Raw genomic sequence first — 21,540 nt, 5'->3', positions numbered from 1 at the left:
GAAAAGGCAGGAGAATGGGTTGACAATGGGATTGGATAATAAATCAGCCATGATGGAATGGTGGAGCGGACTTGATGGGCCGAATTGCCCTAATTCTACTCCTAATTCGTATGGGCTTACGGTCTGTGCCAACAACCTAATGATGAGTTAAGGGCAGCCCGTAAATTTCAACACACATTCCAACGCCAGCATTACATGTCCACAATGTTTATGAATTAGTCACAAGTTCTGTCATGCTAAAAAAGATATTTATTAGTGGGGGCCTTGTCATTCACCTGTGAAAGGAGCCATCAGCCTCTCTTGTTGATCAGCTGGGATTCAGCCGTTTGCATTTTCCTCCTATTCAGGGTGCCACATCATAATCACCACACTATAGGAAAAATGTGGAGGCTTTGGCAAGGGTACCAAGGAGGTTCACAGTGAAAGTCAAAGTATATTTATTATCAAACAGGCAAGCAGCCACAAAACAAAGAAACACAATAGAATCTACAAGGAAACACACACTAGTGCAAAAAAAGAACAAATTGTGCAAACAATTAAAAAGCAAAAAAAAAACAGAGAACATGAACCACACAGTCTCTGAAAGAGTGCCCACAGCCACAGAGCAGCTGAGGTGAGTAAAGTCTCACAGACCAGTGAGTTAAACACCAGCTCATGCTTCAGCCTATGCCTCGATGCCTTAATCTTTATCATCTGGCTCGGTGCTTGAATCAGCTAAACATCAGTTGATTCTTCATCGTCAGACCCAAGCTCCACCACTTCTATAGCCCAAAGTACACGCCATACACGGCCACTGCGGCTGTAACTGCATTCTCGAGAGTCCAGTTCACCGAACCCTTTTGGATACTACAAAAATGCCAGGTTGCACAGACTGTTCAAAAGCACAATTCCAAAAGGGAAATTACAGGCTGCAAATGGTAGTAATCGTAGTGCAGAGAAAGTATATTTAGTAGAATAGTTAGTAGTTTGGTTATCTGCCCACAAAATGTCACCATGTCTTGCCAGCACCATCTTGGACCACTAATACGTTGCCAAATTGCAAGAGTATTAGCTGTAAGGAGAGGTTCGACACATTTGGGTTGTTTTCTCTGGGTGTTGGAAATTGAGTAATGGTGCTACGTAAGTACATAAAAATTACTGAAAACCTAGACAGAACAGGGTGAAAATGGCAAACACTAGTGTATAGAGGTTGATGTTCCTAGAATGTTACAGCATAGAGGCCCTTCGGCCCACAATGTTGTCTTTACCTTTTAACATACTCAAACTAGCCCTCCATTTTTCTATTCATGTGCGTATCTGAGAGATTCTTAAATGTCTCTAATGTATGCGCCTCTACCACAACCCCTGGCAAGTGCAGGACTTGCACGGTAAAAGGTCGGGCACTAAGGAGTGGGGTAGAACAAAGGGATGGGGAATACTGGTGGATAATTCAGAAAACGCAGCATCACAGTATAATAGCTTATATAAGCATAATAAAAGCCTTTGGTGCATTGGCCTTTATAAATCAAAGTATTGAGTACAGCAGATGAGATGTTATGTTGAAGTTGTATAAGACATTGGTGAGACTTAATTGGAGTACTGTGTGCAGTTCTGGTCACTTATGTACAGGAAAGATGTAAATAAAACTAAAAGAGTACAGAGAGAAGTTTAGAAGAACGGTGCCAGGACTTCAGGACCTGAATTATAGGGAAAGGGTGAATAGATTTGGACTTTATTCCCTGAAGCATCGTAGAATGAGAGGTGATTTAATATAAAAAGATACGCAAAATCATGAGAGGTATAGATAGGGTAAACACAAGCAGGCTTTTTCCACTAAGGTAGGGTGAGACTAGAACTAGAAGTCATAGGTTAGGGTGAAAGGTGAAATATTTAAGGGGAACATAGGAGGAACTTCACTCCGAGGGCGATGGGACTGGTCAGAATAACAGTTGGGTATGGACTAGATGGGCCAAAGTGACTGCTTGCGGTACTGTAGGTCAAATTCCCGGGAATAAACCCAGCCTATCCAATCAATTTTATAAGTGAAGAATGTCATTTTTGACAAATCTCTTCTGCACTCTTTCTAATGCTACCAACATCCATCCTGTAGGTGACAAACTATATACAAGTGTAGCCAGGTATGGGTACAACACAACATCCACTTTTTTTTATATAAGTTCGAGATTCAGCAGATGCTGTTAATCTTGAGCAGCACACATAAGTTGCTGGAGGAATGCAATAGGTCAGGCAGCATCTATGGAAATGAATAAACAGTTGACATTTTGGGGTATGATCCTTCATCATGTGGTCCTGATGTAGGATCTCTCCCCAAAATGTCAACCGTTTATTCCTTTCCAATGTTTTTATACTTCATGACAAATGCCATTTTCACTGCTCTGTCCATTCAGGTCTCCAGTGTCAGGGTGTTAATAACTTTAACTCAAGGGTTGTCCTGCACACCAAAATTTCTACAGTGCCAGCCATTATTGTACATGTCCTGTTAAGGTCAGAAATAGGTCTATCAGTTTGTGTGGTACACTGTGACCACAAGGAAGACAGCAAACAACCTAGTAGGAGAACAGTGCATTGAGCAGCATTTGTGGGAGAAAGGAATTGTTGATGTTTTGGGTTGAAATCTATCTGCAGTCTCTTGTGTTTCCACAATTTTGTCAAGTTTGATACACTGCATTATCCACCGGGGTACTGAATTTTGTTCGTATGTAAGCCTGATATTGGGGTGTATGTGTTAGCATCTCTAGTTAAGGGACTTGTCGTGTCCATTCTGGGATTGCTCACTCACCTTTGGGACCTATCGGACACTCATGCATGCGATAACAGCCACACCCCAGTACACTGTTTCGACAGGCAGGCTAAAATAGGCGAGGGTAGCTGGCTGGCCTCTTACACTGGTGAGATAGGAACATGTCTGTCCCAGCACATGAAATCGGACTGGACAGAGATCCACAGTAGGATCCAATACCCAGGAAGGCAGCTCTATAACGCTTTGTGGAGAGAAAAGGGCATGACAAGACACAGAAGTAGTCATGGTCATCTACTGCAACCAAAGAACACCCCAGTTTACGACGACTACTTTTACCACTGGACCTGGACTCGTGAGAGCGGACCTGCCCCAGTGCAATGGCTTTTCCACTTTAAAAACTCTCCTTCCTCTTGTTAGACACACTTTGCGAATATGGGCTCAGTTTAGGAAATTTTATGGTTTCTATGGTTTTTCCTTTTCTAGTCCTATCTTACATAATCACCTTTTTTTACCTACTATGTATGATTCAACATTCCATGATTGGAATGATTCCATGATTGGAACAGTAAATTGGAAGGGCATTAGACATTTTGAAGATCTTTTTATTGATAATCGCTTCGCATCTTTTCAACAGCTCTCTGCTAAGTTCAATCTGCCAAATGCTCACTTTTTTAGATATCTCCAAATTAGACACTTTATTAATCCTTTAATTCCTAACTTCCCTGAAATGCCTGAGAAAAATGTTATGGATTTCTTTCTTTCTATTAATCCACTGGGTAAAGGTTTAATATCATTTATTTGTGATAAATTAGCATTCTTACGGCGTGCCCCTGTGGATAAAATTAGAATGGCTTGGGAGCATGACTTAAATATCTCTTTATCTGATGAGACTTGGGACTCGATTCTTAAATCGGTTAATTCAACCTCTCTTTGTGCTCGCCATTGCCTTTTACAGTTTAAGATTGTTCATAGAGCCCATGTCTAAATCTAAATTATCTCGATTTTACCCTAATATTAGTCCTCTTTGTGATAAATGCAAAAGGGGCGAGGCCTCTCTTATTCATATGTACTGGTTCTGTCCTAGTTGGAGAAATTTTGGAAAGATGTCTTCATAACTTTATCTTACATTCTGAATCACCACTTAGAACCTAACCCTTTAATTGCTTTGTTTGGTTATTTGGGTGAGACAGATTTACGTTTGAGTTCCACTAAGTGTCGAATATTATCTTTTGCTTCTCTCCTGGCTAGACGTTTAATCCTCCTTAGTTGGAGAGATGTTGCCCCACCCATGCATGCTCAATGGCTTAATGATATTATGTCCTGCTTAGACCTTGAAAAAAATAATTATTCAGTTCTTAATTCGGATATAAAGTTCCATAAGGTCTGGGGACCTTTTATTGAGTACTTTCATAACCTTCCTCTTAACTAAGGTTTTTTTTTCGATCCCTTGCTTTCAGCTCTTTTTTTTTGGCAATAGGCATTATTATCTTCTGTTTTTAAGTGTATTTACAGTTTTGAGGGTTTGAATGTCCTGATTTATATTTTCTATATTGTGTTGTGGTTGGCCTGGAGTATTTTTTTTGTTGCGGGGCTTGGGGAGGATACTAATTTTACATGTCTTCAATTTGGGTGCTTTCTCAATTATCTTTTTTGTATTATATTATTATTGTATGTTTATTTTTGCACTGTATTAATTTTCTTCATTTTGATTTGGGGTTTTTTATCTGTAGTGATGTAGAAAATGCATTAAAAAACTAATAAAAAAAACTCTCCCACAGTTTTCCCACCACATTTGGATATGATGGACAACCAACAAGTCTGATATTCCTACTCAGACAACTCATGTTCTCCATATTTATTGCTCATTTATTCATTATTATCATTTTCTTTTCTTCTTGTATTTGCAGTTTGTCTTTTGCACATTAGTCATTTGCCCGTTTCTGTTGTGAGTGGTTCTTCACTGATTTTGCAGTGTAATTTATAATGATAAACAACAGTAAACAAAACATCAATAAGAACATTTACTCACAATTTAAGCGTATTGAACATTTTCTGACAGATCTCACGCACATCATCTTCATTTTTTGAGGCTGAGACTTCCTGAAGAACATCTCCAATGGCTTCAAATATCTCATCCACGGATTCAAAATCAGCAGCACTGCTGTCCAGCACACCTGAGGAAAACAAGGCATTGCCCTCAATTTGACTGATTCCACAATGCAAACCAGGTAAACTGCAACACACAGACAAAATAAACCATAGAAAGCTGGGGCACTAACGGCAGTGTAGCTGTTAGCACAACGCTATTACAGCTTGGGCATTGGAATTCGAGTTACAATCCTGACATCCGCTGTGTCCTCCCTGTGGAATGTGTGGGGTTTCCCCACGTGCTCTGGTTGCCTCCCATGTTCCAAAGACCTACTGGTTAGTAGGGTCATTGGTCCTTACAAATTGTCCCATGATTAGGCTAGGATTAAATCAAGATTGTTGAGGTTGCTGGGTTGGCATGGCTTGAAGGGCCTGTTCCACGCTATATCTCTAAATAAAATAAATAAATTTAAAAGTAGACAATTGTGAGGTTTGCAATTTGGTAGGATCAATCAGCGTAGATGGTGAATGGTAAGGCACTATAGAGTGTGCGAGAACAAAGAGATCTGGGAATACAGGTACCTACGATCAGAGTTCATTTCTCACTGCTGTCTATAAGAAGTTTGTACATTCACCCCATGACCTTGCAGGTTTCCACCCACATCCCAAAGATGTATAGCTTAGGGTTAGTAAGTTGTGGCCACGCTTTGTTGGCACTGGAAGCATGGTGACACTTGTGGGCATTTGCCAGACCTCACTTGGGAGTATTATGAGCAGTTTGGGCCCCTTATCCAAGAAAGTTGGAAAAGGTCCAGAAGAGGTTGAGAATGATCCCAGGAATGAAAAGGTTAACGTATGAGGAGCATTTGATAGCTCTAGGCCTCTACTTGCTGCAGTTTAGAAGAACTAGGGGGATCTCACTGAAGCCTTTCAAATACTGAAAGACCTAGATAAAGTCGGTATGGAGAGGATGCTTCCGATAGTGGTGGAGTCTAGGACCAGAGGGCACAGCCTCTGAATCAAGGGACATCCATTTGGAACAGAGATGAGCAGGAATTTCTTTAGCCAAAGGCTGGTGAACTTGTGGAATTAATTAAGACAGAGGCCAAGTCATTGAGTATTCTTAAAGCAGAGTTTGATAGGTTCTTGATTAGTCAGGGCATCAAAGGTTATTTGCAAAAGGTAGGGGAATGGGATTGAAGGGAATAGTAAATCAGTAATGATCAAATGACTAATTCTGTTCCTATGTCTTATCACTGCAGGAAATGTACTCAAGCTGAAAACCGATGTTCCCGAAAGAAATTAGTGTCTCAGTAGCACAGGTACACAATAAGAAATAAAACACAAGTTACCTTAAAAATAAGATGTACAAGATTTACAAGTCAAAGATTACAAGTTTTACAAATTCACACTGATAAAATGGAAGTGCAAGAATTACCGTAATATCATACAGTAATGGGTGCACATTCACACCGTGAAGAAGTGATGGTGTAGGATTCACAGGGTGTGGTGAACAGATGTTAATAACAGTCTAACAGGAGGTGGTCATCACTTCCCTGGCTATAGGTTGACTCATATAGAGCCTAAAGACTGAGGGAAAGCATGACCACATAGAGCGCTCTCTGGAGCAGCACAGTTGTCTTCGTCTATTACTGAAAGTGCTCCTCTGTTCAGCCAAGAAATATCACCCAGAATTGCCAGGATTTTCCATAGGGTCCTTTGTTCTACCACAGCGTCCAGTGTGTCCACTTTAACTCCTGTAACAGAGCCAGTCTTTCTAATCAGTTTATTGAGCCTGTTGGCATCACCCATGTTGATGCCATTGCTCCAGCATACAATCACACAGAAGATTGTATAGGTGACAACAGGCTGGTGGAATATGTGAAGGAGAGGCCTGCATACTTCAAAGGTCCTCAGTTTCTTCAGGAAGTAAATGCAACCCTGGCCCTTCTTAAACACAGCCTGCGTTGGTGCTCTGCTCAAGTCTGTTATCCAGGTGCACCCCCAGGTCATCATCACCAATAGTAACAGAGAACAGTGCAGGCTTAATCTTCCTAAAGTCTATCTCCAACTCCTTCGTCTGACTGATGTTGAGCTTGCACCATTCAACAAAGTCCTCCACCAGGGCCCTGTATTCATCCACCCATCCTCCCTTTATAAACCCAACAATTACTGATTCATCAGAGAATTTCTTCAGGTGACATGACTCAGTGTTGTATCTAAAATCCAAGGTACACAGGGTAAACAGGAAGGGACCCAATACAGTCCCCCGCGGGGCCCCAATACTGCTTATAGCCATGTCTGACACACAACTCTGAAGCTGCACAAACTGCGGTCTGCCAATCAGGTAGTCCATTATCCAGGATACAAAGGAAGTGCCAACCTATAATGAATGGAGCATCCCCCCCCAGCAATGAGGGCTGTATGGTATTGAAGGTACTAGAAAGATCAAAAAACATGGTCTACACAGTGGTGCCCTGCTTAGCCAAATAGGAGTAGGCTCTGTTCAGCAGGCAGATGACAGCACTGTTAACTCCACTTGCTCCTGGTAGACAAACTGCAGGGGATCAAGGGCAAATCTGACCAGGGGTCGGAGGTGAGCCAGGACCAGCCTCTCTAAGGTCTTCATGATGTAATGAGCTCAGGGCCACTGGATGGTAGTCATTCAAGATTTTCAGTCAACCATTCTTGGGTACTGGGGCCACATATGATGTCTTCCACACAGTTGAGAACCTTTCCAGGCTGAGACTCAGATTGAGAATGCACTGGAGAACTCAACACAGCTGCTCAACACATTCCTTCAGGACCCAATGCTTTGCCAGGTCTGAGTTTCCCTAGAGCCCTTCTCACCCACTCAGTAGTGAAGGTCAGTCCATGATGACTGGGTGAAAGGTAAGGCTGGGGGAGGTGAAGATTGGAACAATAACAGTTGGTAGTGGAGGTGTGTATTGTAGGTGCTGAGGAAGTAAGGGATTCAGATAGCAGGAGCCTGTGTTGTTCATCCAAGTGTTGAGCTGGAGGAGGGGAGAAAACATTGTGTGCCTGGGCACCAAGGCTCATAGCCTTCTATTTTTCTAAGCTCCATGTACCTATCCAGGAGTCTCTTAAAAGACCCTATTGTATTTGGCTCCACCATAGTCACCAGTAACCCATTCCATGCACTCACTACTCTGCAGAAAAAACTTACCCCTAACATCCCTTCCATACCTTCTTCTAATCACCTTAAAACTATGCCCTCTCATGTTAGCCATTTCAGTCCTGGGAAAAAGCTTCTGACTATCCACATGATCAATGCCTCCCATAATTTTATACACCTCTATCAGGTCACCTCTCATCCTCTGTTACACCGAAGAGAAAAGGCCAAGTTTACTCAACCTATTTCTCATAAGGCATGCTCCCCAATCCTGATAACATCCTTGTAAATCTCCTCTATACCCTTTCTACAGTTTCCACATCCTTCCTGTAGTGAGGAGACCAGAACTGAGCACAGTACTCCAAGTGGGGCCTGACCAGGGTCCTATATGGTTGTAACATTACCTCTTGGCTCTTGAATTCAAACCCACGGTTGATGAAGGCCAATGCACTGTTTGCCTTCTTACACACACAGTCAACATGCACAGCAGCTTTGAGCGTCCTAAGAACACGGAACCCAAACTCCCTCTGATCTTCCAAACTGCCAAGAGTCTTGCCATTAATACAGGTAGTCCTTGAGTTACAAACGTCCAACTTACAGACAACTCATACTTAAGAACCAAGGAAGGAGAAAGCCGTCCGCCATTTTAAGTTGTTGCCATTGACACTGTGTTGAGTGCTTAACTTTGTATTTGGCTTAAATTTTTCTTAGTAAGATTCACCCTGACCCCGCCCCCCCCCCCCCCCCCCCCCCGGCTCTGGTCGGCTGGTGACGCAGTGTGATCAGCGAGTTCGATCTAGTGACAGACCGCTCCCGTGCCGGGTTGATGTCGATCCAGTGACTCCTGTACCATCCGTGCCGGGTTGATGTCGTGCTCGCAACTCGACCTCGTAAAAAAAAACACTGCCACCTCCAGTTTAAATACCCATGCAGAATATTGTGGAGGATCAAATACCCAAACCCAGCACAGCCCCCACTTGTCCCATTTAGCCTGTCTCAATGCAGTGGTCCTTAAGACCCAGCGGACCTCAGGAGCTGGCGGAGCTCAGGACCCACCGCCCGCAGTGTTTCTGTTCCATTGGCAGGAAGCGATCACAATTGAAAATAAAGTGGAAATAATAAAGCGTTTGGAAAGAGGTGAAACGCCATCAGTCATTGGAAAAGTGTTAGGCTACAGTCGGTCAACAATCAGAACAATTTTAAAGGATAACGGATAAAGTGAGAATAATGGAGCATGTGTAACACCCTGCCCCGATGAAAGCTACAATTATTACTAAGCAACGCAGTGGTTTAATTATTGGAATACATACGTCTCTTAAGTGTCTTATGTGCATAGAAAGGTAAAATATATACTATATACCAAGACAAACATTTGACAAACTGATGCTAAATAATACTGGATGTACTTGTTCCGACTTACATACAAATCCGACTTAAAGACAGACTCAGGAACGGAACTTGTACGTAACCCGGTGCTATAATCCGCCTGTGCTATATTCTGCCATCATATTTGACCTACCAAAATGAATCACCTCACAGTTATCTGGGTTGAACTCCATCTGCCACTTCTCAGCCCAGTTTTGTAACCTACCAATGTCTCACTGTAACCACTGACAGCCCTCCACTCTATCCAAAACACCTCCAACCTTTGGGTCATCAGTAAATTTACTAACCCATCCTCCACTTCCTCATCCAGGTCATTTATAAAATTTACGAAGAGATGGGGTTCCAGAACAGATCCTTGAGGCACACCACTGGTAACAAACCTCCATACAGAATATGACCTGTCTACAACCACTCTTTGCCTGCTTTGGGCAAGCCAATTCTTGATCCACAAAGGAAGGCCCCCTAGGATCCCATGCCTCCTTCTCAATAAGCCTTGCATGGGGTACCTTATCAAGTGCCTTGCTGAAATCCATATACACTACATCCACTGCTCTACCTTCATTATTGTGTTCAGTCACATCCTCAAGAAATTCATTCAGGCTCCCAAAGCATGACCTGCCTTTGACAAAGCCATGCTGACTATTCCTAATCATATTATGCCTCTCCAAATGTTCATAAATCCTGCCTCTCTGGATCTTCTCCATCAACTTACACACCACTGAAGTAAGACTCACTGGTCTATAATTTCCTGGGCTATTTCTACTCCCTTTCTTGAATAAGAGTAACAACACTGTAACCCTCCAACCCTCCAGAACCTCTCCCATCCCCATTGATGATGCAAAGATCACTGCCAGAGACTCAGCAATCTCCACCGTCACCTCCCACAGTAGCCCGGGGTATATCTCGTCCAGTCCCAGTGACTTATCAAACATCTTCTTTCCAAAAGTGCCAGCACATCCTCTTTGTTAATGTCTATATGTTCAAGCTTTTCAGTCTGCTGCAAGTCATCCCTACAATTGCCAAGGTCCTTTTCCATAGTGAACACTGAAGCAAAGTATTCATTATGTACTTCCACTATTTCCTCTGGTTCCATACACACTTGTCCACTGTCACACATGATTGGTCCTATTCTCTCACATCTTATCCTCTTGCTCTTCATATACTTGTAGAATGCGTTGGGGTTTTCCTTGATCTTGTCCACCAAGGCTTTCTCATTGCCACTTCTGGCTCTCCTAATTTCATTCTTAAGCTCCTTCCTGCTAGCCTTATAATCTTCTAGATCTCTATCATTACCTATTTTTTTTTAACCTTACTTAAGCTTTTCTTTTCTTCTTTACTAGATTTACAACAGCCTTTGTACACCATGGTTCCTGTACCATACCATCCTTTCCTTAGCTCATTGGAATGGACCTATGCAGAACTCCACACAAATATCCCCTGAACATTTGCCACATGTCTGCCGTACATTTCCCTGAGAATATCTGTTCCCAATTTTTGCTTCCAAATTCCTGCCTGATAGCTTCATATTTCTCCTTAATCCAATTAAACACTTTCTTAACTTATCTGTTCCTCTCTCTCTCCAATGCTATGGTAATGGAGATAGAATTGTGATCACTATCTCCAAAATGTTCTCGCACTGAGAGACCTGACACCCTACCAGGTTCATTTCCCAATACCAGATCAAGTACAGCCTCTCCTCTTGTAGGCTTATCTACATATTGTGTCAGGAAACCTTCCTGAACACACCTAACAAACTCCACCCCATCTAAACCCCTTGCTCGAGGGAGATGCCAATCAATATTTGGGAAATTAAAATCTTCCACGACAACCCTGTTATTATCGTATCTTTCCAGAATCCGTCTCTCTATCTGCTCTTCAATGTCTCTGTTACTTTTAGGTGGTCTATAAAAAGTACCCAGTTGAGTTATTGACCCCTTCCTGTTCCTAACTTCCACCCACAGACTCTGTAGACTTCCAGGACTTCCTCCTTTTCTGCAGCCATGACACTATTTCTGATCATCAGTGCCACGCCCCCACCTCTTTTGCCTCCCTCCCTGTCCTTTCTGCAACATCTAAAGCCTGGCACTCCAAGTAGCCATTTTTGCCCCTGAGCCATCCAAGTCTCTGTAATGGTCACAAAATCACAGCTCCAAGTATTGATCCACGCTCTAAGCTTATCTGCTTTGTTCATGATACTCCTTTGTTCATAGACACATATCACACCATCCTTTGAGCATATCCCTTCTCTAACACCTGCCTATCCTTCTTCTCACACTGTCTACAAGGTATCTCTATTTGTGAGCCAACCACCCCTTTCTCTGTCTCTTCAGTTTGATTCCCACCCCCAGCAATTCTAGTTTAAACTCTCTCAATAGCCTTAGTAAACCTCCCTGCCAGGATATTGGTCCCCCTCAGATTCAAGTGCAACCCGTCGTTTTTGTACAAGTCACACCTGCCCCAAAAGAGGTCCCAATGATCCAGAAATCTGAATCCCGGCCCCCTGCTCCAATCCCTCAGCCATGCATTTACCCTCCACCTCACTCTATTCCTATACTCACTGTCATGTGGCACAAGCAGAAATCCTGAGATTGCTACCTTTGAGGTCCCGCTTCTCAACTTCCTTGCTAACTCCCTGTAGTCTGTTTTCAGGACCTCCTCCTTTTTCCTGCCTAAGTCGTTGGTACCAATATGTACCACGACCTCTGGCTGTTCTCCTTCCCACTTCAGGATATCGTGGATGCGATCAGAAACATCCCAGATCCTGGCACCTGGGAGGCAAAATACCATCCCTGCTTCTTTCCTGAGTCTACGGAATCGCCTGTCTGACCTTCTAACTGTAGAGTCCCCTATCACTGCTGCCATCCTCTTCCTTTCTCTACCCATCTGAGCCACGGGGCCAGACTTTGTGCCAGAGGCACAGCCACTGTTGGTTCCCTCAGGCAGGTCGTCCCTCCCCAAAAGTACTCAAATAGGAGTACTTATTGTTAAAGGGGGACAGCCAAAGGGGTACTCTCTAGTGTCTGACTCTTGCCTTTCCCTCTCCTGATTGTTACCCACTTATCTGTCTCCCGAGGCCCTGGTGTGACTAATTGCCTATCGAGCTGCATCGCCACTTCCCTATCCTGGTAGCTAAGTTGCTGCAGCTCGACACACCTGGAGCAGATCTGGCCATCCAAGAAGCTGGGAGTCTCCCAGACATCCCACATCTGACACTCAGTACAGAACACCGGCCTCACAGACATACTTCCTATTCCTATTCTTCACCACTAACTTACCTCGCCTCAACCCATTGAGCCAAAGCCCTCCTACTCTGACTCCCTCTACTCCAACACCCGCTCTATAAATCCATCTTTTTTTAAAATTCTGCCCGCCAGCCTAACTCGCTGATGTCAAAGCGCCTGCATGGTTGTACCCACTCTCAATGGCACCATGCATTCTAAGGCTCTACAGTCTGACTGAAAGAGATTTGGCCAATAACATGCAAGAAATCTGTGAGACCTTAAGTTGTTAAGGAAAGTCTGTTGGGCGATTAAAAAATAACTTAGACGTGTGCTGTTATTTAGAGTAATGTCAAAACTGTCCTAGGATGGCAAATAATTTCCTTGTCAATAGCTGAAGGCAATGATACTGCCACAGCATCATTTGCCACAAAAAAAAAACTGACTCAAGTTACAACAGCGAAGTCACTTCTGGTGGAAACAGAACCGACAGTTTCAAAATTGTGTTCATAAGACCATGTGACATAAGAGCAGAATTAGGCCATTCAACCCATCATGTCTGCTCCACCATTCCATCATGGCTGATTTATTACCCCTCTCTATCCCATTCTCCTACCTTCTCCCTGTAACTTTTCATGCCCAGACTAATCAAGAACCTATCAACTTCTGCCTTAAATATACCCAATGACTTGACCTCCACAGCCATCTGTGGCAATGAATTAAACAGTTTCACCACCCTCTGGCTAAAGCAATTCCTCACCTCTGTTCTACACGGATGTCCCTCTATTCTGAGGCTGTGCACTCTGGTCTTAGACCACCCCACTATAGGAAACATCTACTCTACCTAGGCCTTTCAATATTCGATAATGCAGGATCAGTCCTGGCCGAAACAGAACTGATGCTTTCAAGATGTCAACTTGAACAGTATCAAAAGGGAAAGCTCTGAACCTTTGAAGAGGACGGGTGGTATAACCTGCACCAGCTTCAAATTCCAGCAAGACTTTAAGCCCATGGTTTGTACAGGTATTCTGGTGGTATTGTGGGCATCCAATTTGAACAGGACGGCTATATCATACACATTTATCAATGTAAAGTTCCTTAAAGTTTTCATAGTTGGGGTTTAGGATCAGTGGGGTTAAACTCCCACTCTTAAATGCTCCCAATGGCGTGCATCTCAAATAGCCTCTGACAAACAAGTCCAGCTCTTGGATTAGCGACTAAACCCAGCAAAACTATTTCTACTGACAGGAGCAGGGGCAAAGGTGAGCTACCGGCAGCCTAAAACCATTTGCTTTGGGCAGATGGGGCTTGTCAGCCATGGCTGGTAGCTCAACAAGGAGAAAGAAGGCTCTGATCTCAAACCAACACTGCTCTACAACTATATCTACTCACAGGGAATGATCTGGAAGTAAACCACAAGAAAAATCCAGAGCTAGACTTTTTAAGGCAGTTCTGCATAGAGTTCAATGCTGACTGGTAACTTCTGCAGCACTGTAGGTGTCAAACTGTATTAGCAGTGTGAAGTCTCCAACAATCCCAACCATAGTGTTGGGGGGGGGGGGGTCAAAGCTGGCATTGCAGTCAAAAAGCCCGAAGAATTGTTCAGCATCCCTTAGTCCATCCCACAATCTCTTTGACCCATTACTGTCACAGGAAGGAGGTACAGGAGCATCAGGACTAGGACTGTCAGACTGGGTAACAGCTCTTCCCTCAGGCTGTGAGACTGATGAATACGCTGCCACCGTCGCGGTGTCGTCGCTAGGACAGCAAACTTTACCAGTGTTACACACTACATACATTTTGAAAAGTAATATTTATGGTTTGTGTGCCGTTTTGTGGGCGCACCATGGTCCAGAGGAACACCGTTTTACTTGGTTGTTTCCATGCACAGTCAGATGACAATAAACTTGAACTTAATTTCACCTCACAGGGGCTGGGACCTGACGACCAGCCGTCTGCGGATGTCAGCGCGTCCAGACCAGCCTATCTAGAATACTATAAGACAAAGGATTAGAATTAGGCCATTCTACCTATCGCCTGTGCTCTGCCATTCCACCAAGGCTGATTTATGATCCCTCTCCTTCCTTCTCCCTGTAACCTTTGACACCCTACAAGAACCGATCAACCTCTATTTTAAATACACCAATGGTTTAATCTCCACAGGGGTTCGTAGCAATGAATTCCACACAGATTTACTCTATGCCCGGAGACGCGGCGGGATTCACCTCACAAGAGCTGGGATCTGATCTGATGACGAGCCGTGTCCCGGTGCCAATGGGCCGCCGGTCGGCCTGTCTGTGCCCGGGAACAGACAGCTGGAAGGCTGGATGCTGGGTGAAGAAAGAAGAGTCATATCCCCGGCCGCCGGCGGTCTCCCTCACCTGTCACATATTGGAAGAGCTCCGAGTCGATGTCGGGGAACTCGTGCCTGATGATCTCCACATAAGTCGCCATGTTCTTCTCACGGGCCAGCCGGGTCCTGTCACCACTGCGCCTGTGCAACGTCTCCGTTCCGCGCGGTATGCCGGGACTGGTAGTCCACATCTTGAAGCACGAGATTCGATGGTCTCGAGACGACGTGACTACATTTCCCGGAGGGCAGAGCGGCCCGGCTGAGGGAGGCGGAGTTTGGCGGATGATTGACGGCGGCGGTGGCCCATCCCGGGCAATGTGGCGGGTCAGTCTGAGACGTCAGAAGTCTCCATTCCCAGATCATGGCGAAGCAGACACGATGGGCCAAACAGTCTAGTTCCGCTCCTATGTCTTCTGGTAAGTCTGGATGAGCCAATGTGCACAGTAATGGAAAGGTTGAGGCATCATGGAATTACCCAACAGGGGAACAGGCCATTCAGCCCAACCCATCTATGCTAACCAAAGTAATACACATAAAAAATGCTGGAGTAACTTAGCAGGCCAGGCAGCATCTATGGAAAAGAGGACAGTCGACTTTTCGGGCCGAGACCCTTCCGCAGGACTGGAGAAAAAAAGCTGAGCAGATTTAAAAGGTAGGGGAGGAGAGAGAGAAACACACAAGGTGATGGGTGAAACCGTGAGGGGGAGGGGTGAAGACCTGGGAAGATGAATGGTGAAAGAAATACAGGGCTGGAGAAGGGGGAATCAGATAGAAAAGGACAGAAGGCCATGGAAAATAGAAAAGGGGGAGGAGCACCAGAGGAAGGCAATGGGCAGGTAAGGCGAGAGAGGGAAAAGAGGATGGGGAATGTCAGCAACTTTAGTTTGCTTCATTAGCAATTTGTAGAGATTTGGTATCTCGCCAAAACCTACAGCATAGTTTCCATTATTTGTGATATTTACCAGGAGTGTTGTGCATGGAGGGCCCAAGGATTCCACACATCATACATCACCCATCCCACAATCTCTTTGACCAACTACTGTCAGCAAGAGGTACAGGAGCATCAGGACTAGGACTGTCAGACTGGGAAACAGCTTCTCCCCTCAGTCTGTGAGAACTAATGTTTACTTGTATTTTATTAATTTGTGGTAATAATTTGTTTTGTGTGCTGTGTTGTTTCATTTGCTTGTATGTGTAGTCAGATGACAATAAACTCGAATTTGAACTCGAAGCTTCCGCAGATTCTGACTGGTTGCTTCACAATCTGGTCTGGAGGGGCCACTGCACAGGATCAGAAAAAGCTGCAGAGGGCTGTAAACTCAGCCAGCTCCATTGTGGGTACGAGCCTCCCCACCAACAATGACTTCATCAAAACGTGATGCTTCAGCACCCATCCAGGACGTGCCCTCTTCTCATTGCTATCATCGATGATGAGGAACAGGAGCCTGAACACACACACTCAATGTTTGAGGAAAGCTTTTCCCCCAACTGGGTGGCGAATGTAGATATGTCTCTATAAAGGAGGTGTAAGATGTGGGAAGGGGGGTGAATTTGGATGATGAAGAGGAGGGTGGAAATTGGAAAGGAAAGGCATGCAGGGCATGTGGGTTACCTGAGGTTGGAAAACTCAACATCCATTCAATTGCGCTGAGTATGAGGTCATATTTCTTCTCGTTTAAGTTTAAGCTTAATTGTCATTCAATTATGCACATGAATACAGCCAAATGAAACAGCATTCCTCCAAGGCCAGGTGCAAATCACAGTATCAGCAGTCACACAGAGCACATATAATTAAGATAGCAGGAAACATCTTTATGCAAAAAACATCATCTAGTACAAGTCCCTGAATGTCATGTTCTGTAGATTGATGGTGCATTGATGTTGTTGGCAAGAATGAGCTGCAACGGTCTGATTATCACGCACCATTCATCACACTCACCTCAATGCTGCATCCATGCAGTGCAGCTCACCAGCTACTTTATCACGAATGGTATAAGGAACCGGACCTTATTGACTCTGGGGATTCCCATCCACCGCCACCAGTCTCATTGTACCCGCACCCCGCACCTCCCGTTTCTAACTCCTACCCAAAATCTACAAACCCACTTATCCAGGTAGACTCTTTATGGAGTTTACAGACTCCTTGTTCCTGCCCCACTGAACTCGTATTGGCTTACCTCGACTCTTTTATCACCCCAGGTTCAGTCCCTTCCTACCTACATTCGTGACACCTCACACACTCTTCATCTTTTCAAGGATTTCAGTCCCCCATCATATTTTTAACATGGATGTCCAGTCCCTATACACCTCCATCCCCCACCAGACCTAATCAGTTCCCCTCCACCACCACTGTCCTCTGCCTAGTAGAACTTGTCCTCACTCCAAATCATTTCTCCTTTGGCTCCTCCCACCTCCTTCAAACAAAAGGGAGGAATGAATGGACAAGGGAGTGGCGTAGGGAGCAATCACTGTGGAAAGCAGAAAGTTGGGGGGTGGTGTTGGTATGCTTGGTTCTGTGATCCCAGTGGAGGTGGCAGAGGTTTCAGGGAATTATGTGGTGGATGCGGAGGCTGATGAGGTGGTAAGTGAGAACAAGAGAAACCCTATCCCAGGTTGGGTGGCGGGAAGATGGGGTAAGAGCCGATGTGCATGAAATGGAAGAAATGCAGTTGAGGACAGCGTTGCTGGTGGAGGAAGGGAAGCCCCTTTCTTAGGATTAGGTCTGGTGGCCTTCCCACTGGGGATGGTGGTGGATAGGGACTGGACATTCATGGTAAAAGGCACTTATCCTTGCGAGCAGAACAAGCACTACACCTGCCCCTGCACCACCTCCTTCACCACCATTCAGGACCCCCAAACAATCCTTCCAGGTGAGGCAACACTTCACCGGTGAGTCTGTTGGGGTCACATACTGTGTTTGATTCTCCTGGTGTGGTGTGAGACATGACGTAGATAGGGAGACCACTTTGCCAAGCTTCTGCATCTGCCAGAAAAAGTGGGATCTCCCAGTGGCCACCCATTTTAATTCCACTTCCCATTCCCATTCCAATATGTCCATCCATGGCCTCCTCCACTGTCGTGATAAGGCCACACTTAGTTTAAGGAACAACACCTTATATTCCATTTGGGTAGCCTCCAGTCTGATGGCATGAAATAAACTTCCAATAATGCCCCTACCACCCCCTTCACCATTTCCCATCCCCTTTTTCCTCTCTCACCTTATCCCCTTGCCCGCTCATCACCTCTTTCTGCTGCTTCTTCCCCCCTTTTTCTTTCTTCTGCTTCCCCCCACCTTTTAAATCTGCTCCTCAGCTTTTTTTATCCAGTGTTGCTGAACGGTTTCAGCCCGAAACGTCGACTGTACATAGATGCTGCCTGGCCTGCTGAGATCCTCCAGCATTTTGTGTGTGTTGCTCGGAACCAGATGGGTTTTGTAAAATTTGGGTGTGCCATTTTCATTTAACACTGTTTTAGTCTTGATATGTCTGAGTTTTCCAATGTCATTCCTGAACATTATCCAGCACCTTTATTAATTTGCTTTCAGTTGACTCTATTGCTGAATACTGTTGATCCGTGCATTATCGTGGGTAGCATTCTTTGGCTCGTGATTTTCCACAACAAAAACCTGTGTAACAAGTTTAATTGTCATTCAACCATCCATGAATACCACAACCAAACGAAATGCCGTTACTCAGGGTCCAAACACAGTACTAACAGTCGTACTCAGCCCAAAGCCCAAATAAGAAAGCAGTGGACATATAGTCACACCAGGAATATAATATAGTCCAAATCCCTCAGGGTCATGTCCTGTAGGTTGATGTCGTTGGCAAGCAGCAGTTGGCAGACGGACTCAGTCCAGCAGGTTTTCCACTGAGTGAACACTGGAGAGCAATGTCGTCAGGGAGGGCCAGCCCCCAACCCAGCATGGATATCTGCCATGCCACACAGCCTCTGGAACCTCCTCCCCTGGGCAGCTGCAACAGGAAACCCCGCAGCGTGAAGGCCTGGTCTGCCGAGCAATCCAGGCCACACAGCTCTCCGCCTTACTAGAAGTTTGCATTTGGTTTCTCCCTGGCAGTGGAGCTTAATGTGCTACATTTGAACTTTAAAGAAGCTTTTGGTAAAATATAAAAGAAAGGAGGTTTAGATGCAATTTTCAGATGCTATTGAGACGACACCCAGAGTAATGTATAGTATGTAGTTTATTTATTCCAGATTGTTTAATGTTATCTCCAGTACTCACGTGTAAAGGAGAACAAAATGTTGTTCCTCCAGATCTGATGGACAACAAAGAAGCACAATAAGATAAAAACACAGTAATAAAGACTCAATAGTTACATACATTGATTGTATGTCCATAAAAGTGACACTAGGCACAGGATTGTCCGTACATAAGGAAATGATAAAGTAGTGGTGGTTGAGGGTGTGGAGGGGTGGGTTAGTGGGTGGAGGTGTTGATCAGCCTTAAGACACAGCACGGTAACAGGCCCTCCTGGCCTAGTGAGCCCATGCTGCCCAATTGCCTCCATGTGTCCAATTAACCCGCTAAGCCTTGGACTGTGGGAGGAAGCAGAGCACCTGGAGGAAGCCCGTTGGTCGTGAGGAGAATGTAGAGACTGCTTACAGACAGTGGCAGGATTTGAACCCATTTCACTGCTGTTGTTACAGGTTACACTGACCATTCCCATTTACTGCAGACTGTCCCTGCTGAAAAGTCTCAGCTGATGGTCTCATTTGAAGTCTCAGTTGAGCTGAAGGAGTGGAACTGTGGAAGGAGCTGGTGCAGGCTGTTCCAGTACTCTGAGTTCAGAAGAATGAGGGGTAGTTTTGTTGCAACACATGGGCATCTTACTGTGATTGACAGGTTCAACGCTCATAGGATTTTTCTTTTTGGAGGAATAGCGAGTACTGGGGGTGGCATGTCTTCAGAATAAAGTGTTTCCTAATGAAAACAGAAGTGAAGGACAATTTTTTTTTCTCTCAGATGGCCCTTTTCTACCCCAGAGAGCAATAGAGGTGGAGTTTTTGAATGTATTCAATGTGTAAAGGTTCTGTACATTGTGAAGTATTCAAGTCAGTCAAAGGAATGCACTTCCTTTCCAGTCCTGATAAAAGGTCTCGACCTGAAACATTTCACTGTTCATTCCACTCCATAGACCAGGGGTCAGCAACCTTTACCACTGAAAGAGCCACTTGGACCCGTTTCCCACAGAAAAGAAAACACTGGGAGCCGCAAAACCCGTTTGACATTTAAAATGAAATAACACTGCATACAACGTTTTGTTTTGCCTTTATGCTATGTATAAACAAACTATAATGTGTTGCATTTATGAAATTGATGAACTCCTGCAGAGAAAACGAAATTACATTTCTGCATGCAACAAAAACATTTTGACCTCCGAAAAAAAAGACGTTGGGTTGAAGATTACTTTTAAGTAAAATACTCAACGTCTATTTGAGTCCTTCTTGTATTTATGAAAAACGCCAAACTTAAATTTGCCGCCAGCAGCAAACCAAAAATAACGTCAGCCAGCTGTCAACCTGAAAAATAAAAGGACTATTTCACTGAACAATGAAAACATATGAATATACGTAAAATAATAGGCAATTAAAATATTTATCATACTTGGTCAGGTTGACTCACACCTGACAATGCAGTCGTATTCAGTAGGGATGGATCGATGCTTAGGGGAGTGACGGGGAAGGATAATGTGTTTTTTTTCCTCTCTGAACTCGCAGAAGCGTTTCCCAAACGATGTTTGCATTGCGATGATTGCAGAATGTAAATACTCCGAATTTATCATGTCGTGACCTTTTTTGAACTCTCTCAAATTGGGGAAGTGAGACAATGTGCCTTTCTGTAAATCTCTGGCAAGCACTGTCAACTTGCGCTTGAATGCCAAAACATCCTCCAACATGTGCAGGGCTGTACGTCCTTACCCCTGAAGAGCTGTGTTCAGCGTGTTCAGGTGCACTGTCATGTCTACCATGAAGTGTAGCTTTTCCAGCCACTCTGGCTGTTCCAGCTCAGGAAAGGTGAGCCCTTTGCTGCCCAGGAAAGTTTTCACTTCTTCCAGACACGCGACAAAGCGTTTCAGCACCTCCCCTCTGGACAGCCAGCGATAAAAACACGTTGTAGCGGTGTGCTACACGCAGTCAGTAAACTGCAGTCAAAGATAGCTTTATTTGAACTAAACAGCCTTGCTTTTAAGCCTCCCTCAACCCGCCCCCCCATGGGCGCGGATGCTGCAAAAGACACGTACTCACAAACCCCCGTAGGCTATCTCCCTTAGCCTGAACGCTGGCTAATTGTGAGCCGGTTCGGATGTGTCAGGAAATGGGTCGCCACAAAGTCTTATTTAGATTGTACAAGATCACCATAATCTTCAAATTTAGATTTACATTTCAAAAACTAACAAACTAACATAAAATACATTTTAATTAAATACTGACCATGTAGCGGTGTGCTACACGCAGCGCTAAAATTACGACACGGAGTCGGTAACTGCAGTCGAAGGAAAAAACTTTATTCGAAATCTTCAGCCTCACTTTTAAGCCTCCCTCAACCTGCCCCCCATGGCGCAGAGGCTCCAAAGCTCTGTGCTCGCAAACCCCCGTAGGC

The 21,540-nt window shown here is 44.6% G+C and overlaps 1 protein-coding gene across 2 annotated transcripts in view; it reads right to left on the bottom strand.

Annotated features, from left to right (window-relative positions):
- abcf3 (ATP-binding cassette, sub-family F (GCN20), member 3) overlaps positions 1–15,069 on the bottom strand; it is a 190,980-nt gene extending 175,911 nt beyond the window's left edge. The window contains exons 1-2 of one of the 2 annotated variants that reach the window (XM_059991476.1): positions 14,947–15,069; positions 4,770–4,914 (exon numbers count right to left, since the gene is read on the bottom strand). In XM_059991476.1, coding sequence (XP_059847459.1) covers positions 4,770–4,914; positions 14,947–15,019 — 218 coding nt within the window. In that variant the 5' untranslated portion in view covers positions 15,020–15,069. The other variant, XM_059991485.1, reaches the window with a different exon arrangement.
- Between the last annotated feature and the right edge of the window lie 6,471 nt (positions 15,070–21,540).

Source organism: Hypanus sabinus, chromosome 2, assembly GCF_030144855.1.
Source record: "Hypanus sabinus isolate sHypSab1 chromosome 2, sHypSab1.hap1, whole genome shotgun sequence".
NCBI lineage: Eukaryota > Metazoa > Chordata > Chondrichthyes > Myliobatiformes > Dasyatidae > Hypanus > Hypanus sabinus.
Note: the sequence above shows the minus strand (reverse complement) of the source record. Positions and strands in the feature narration are given on the sequence as shown.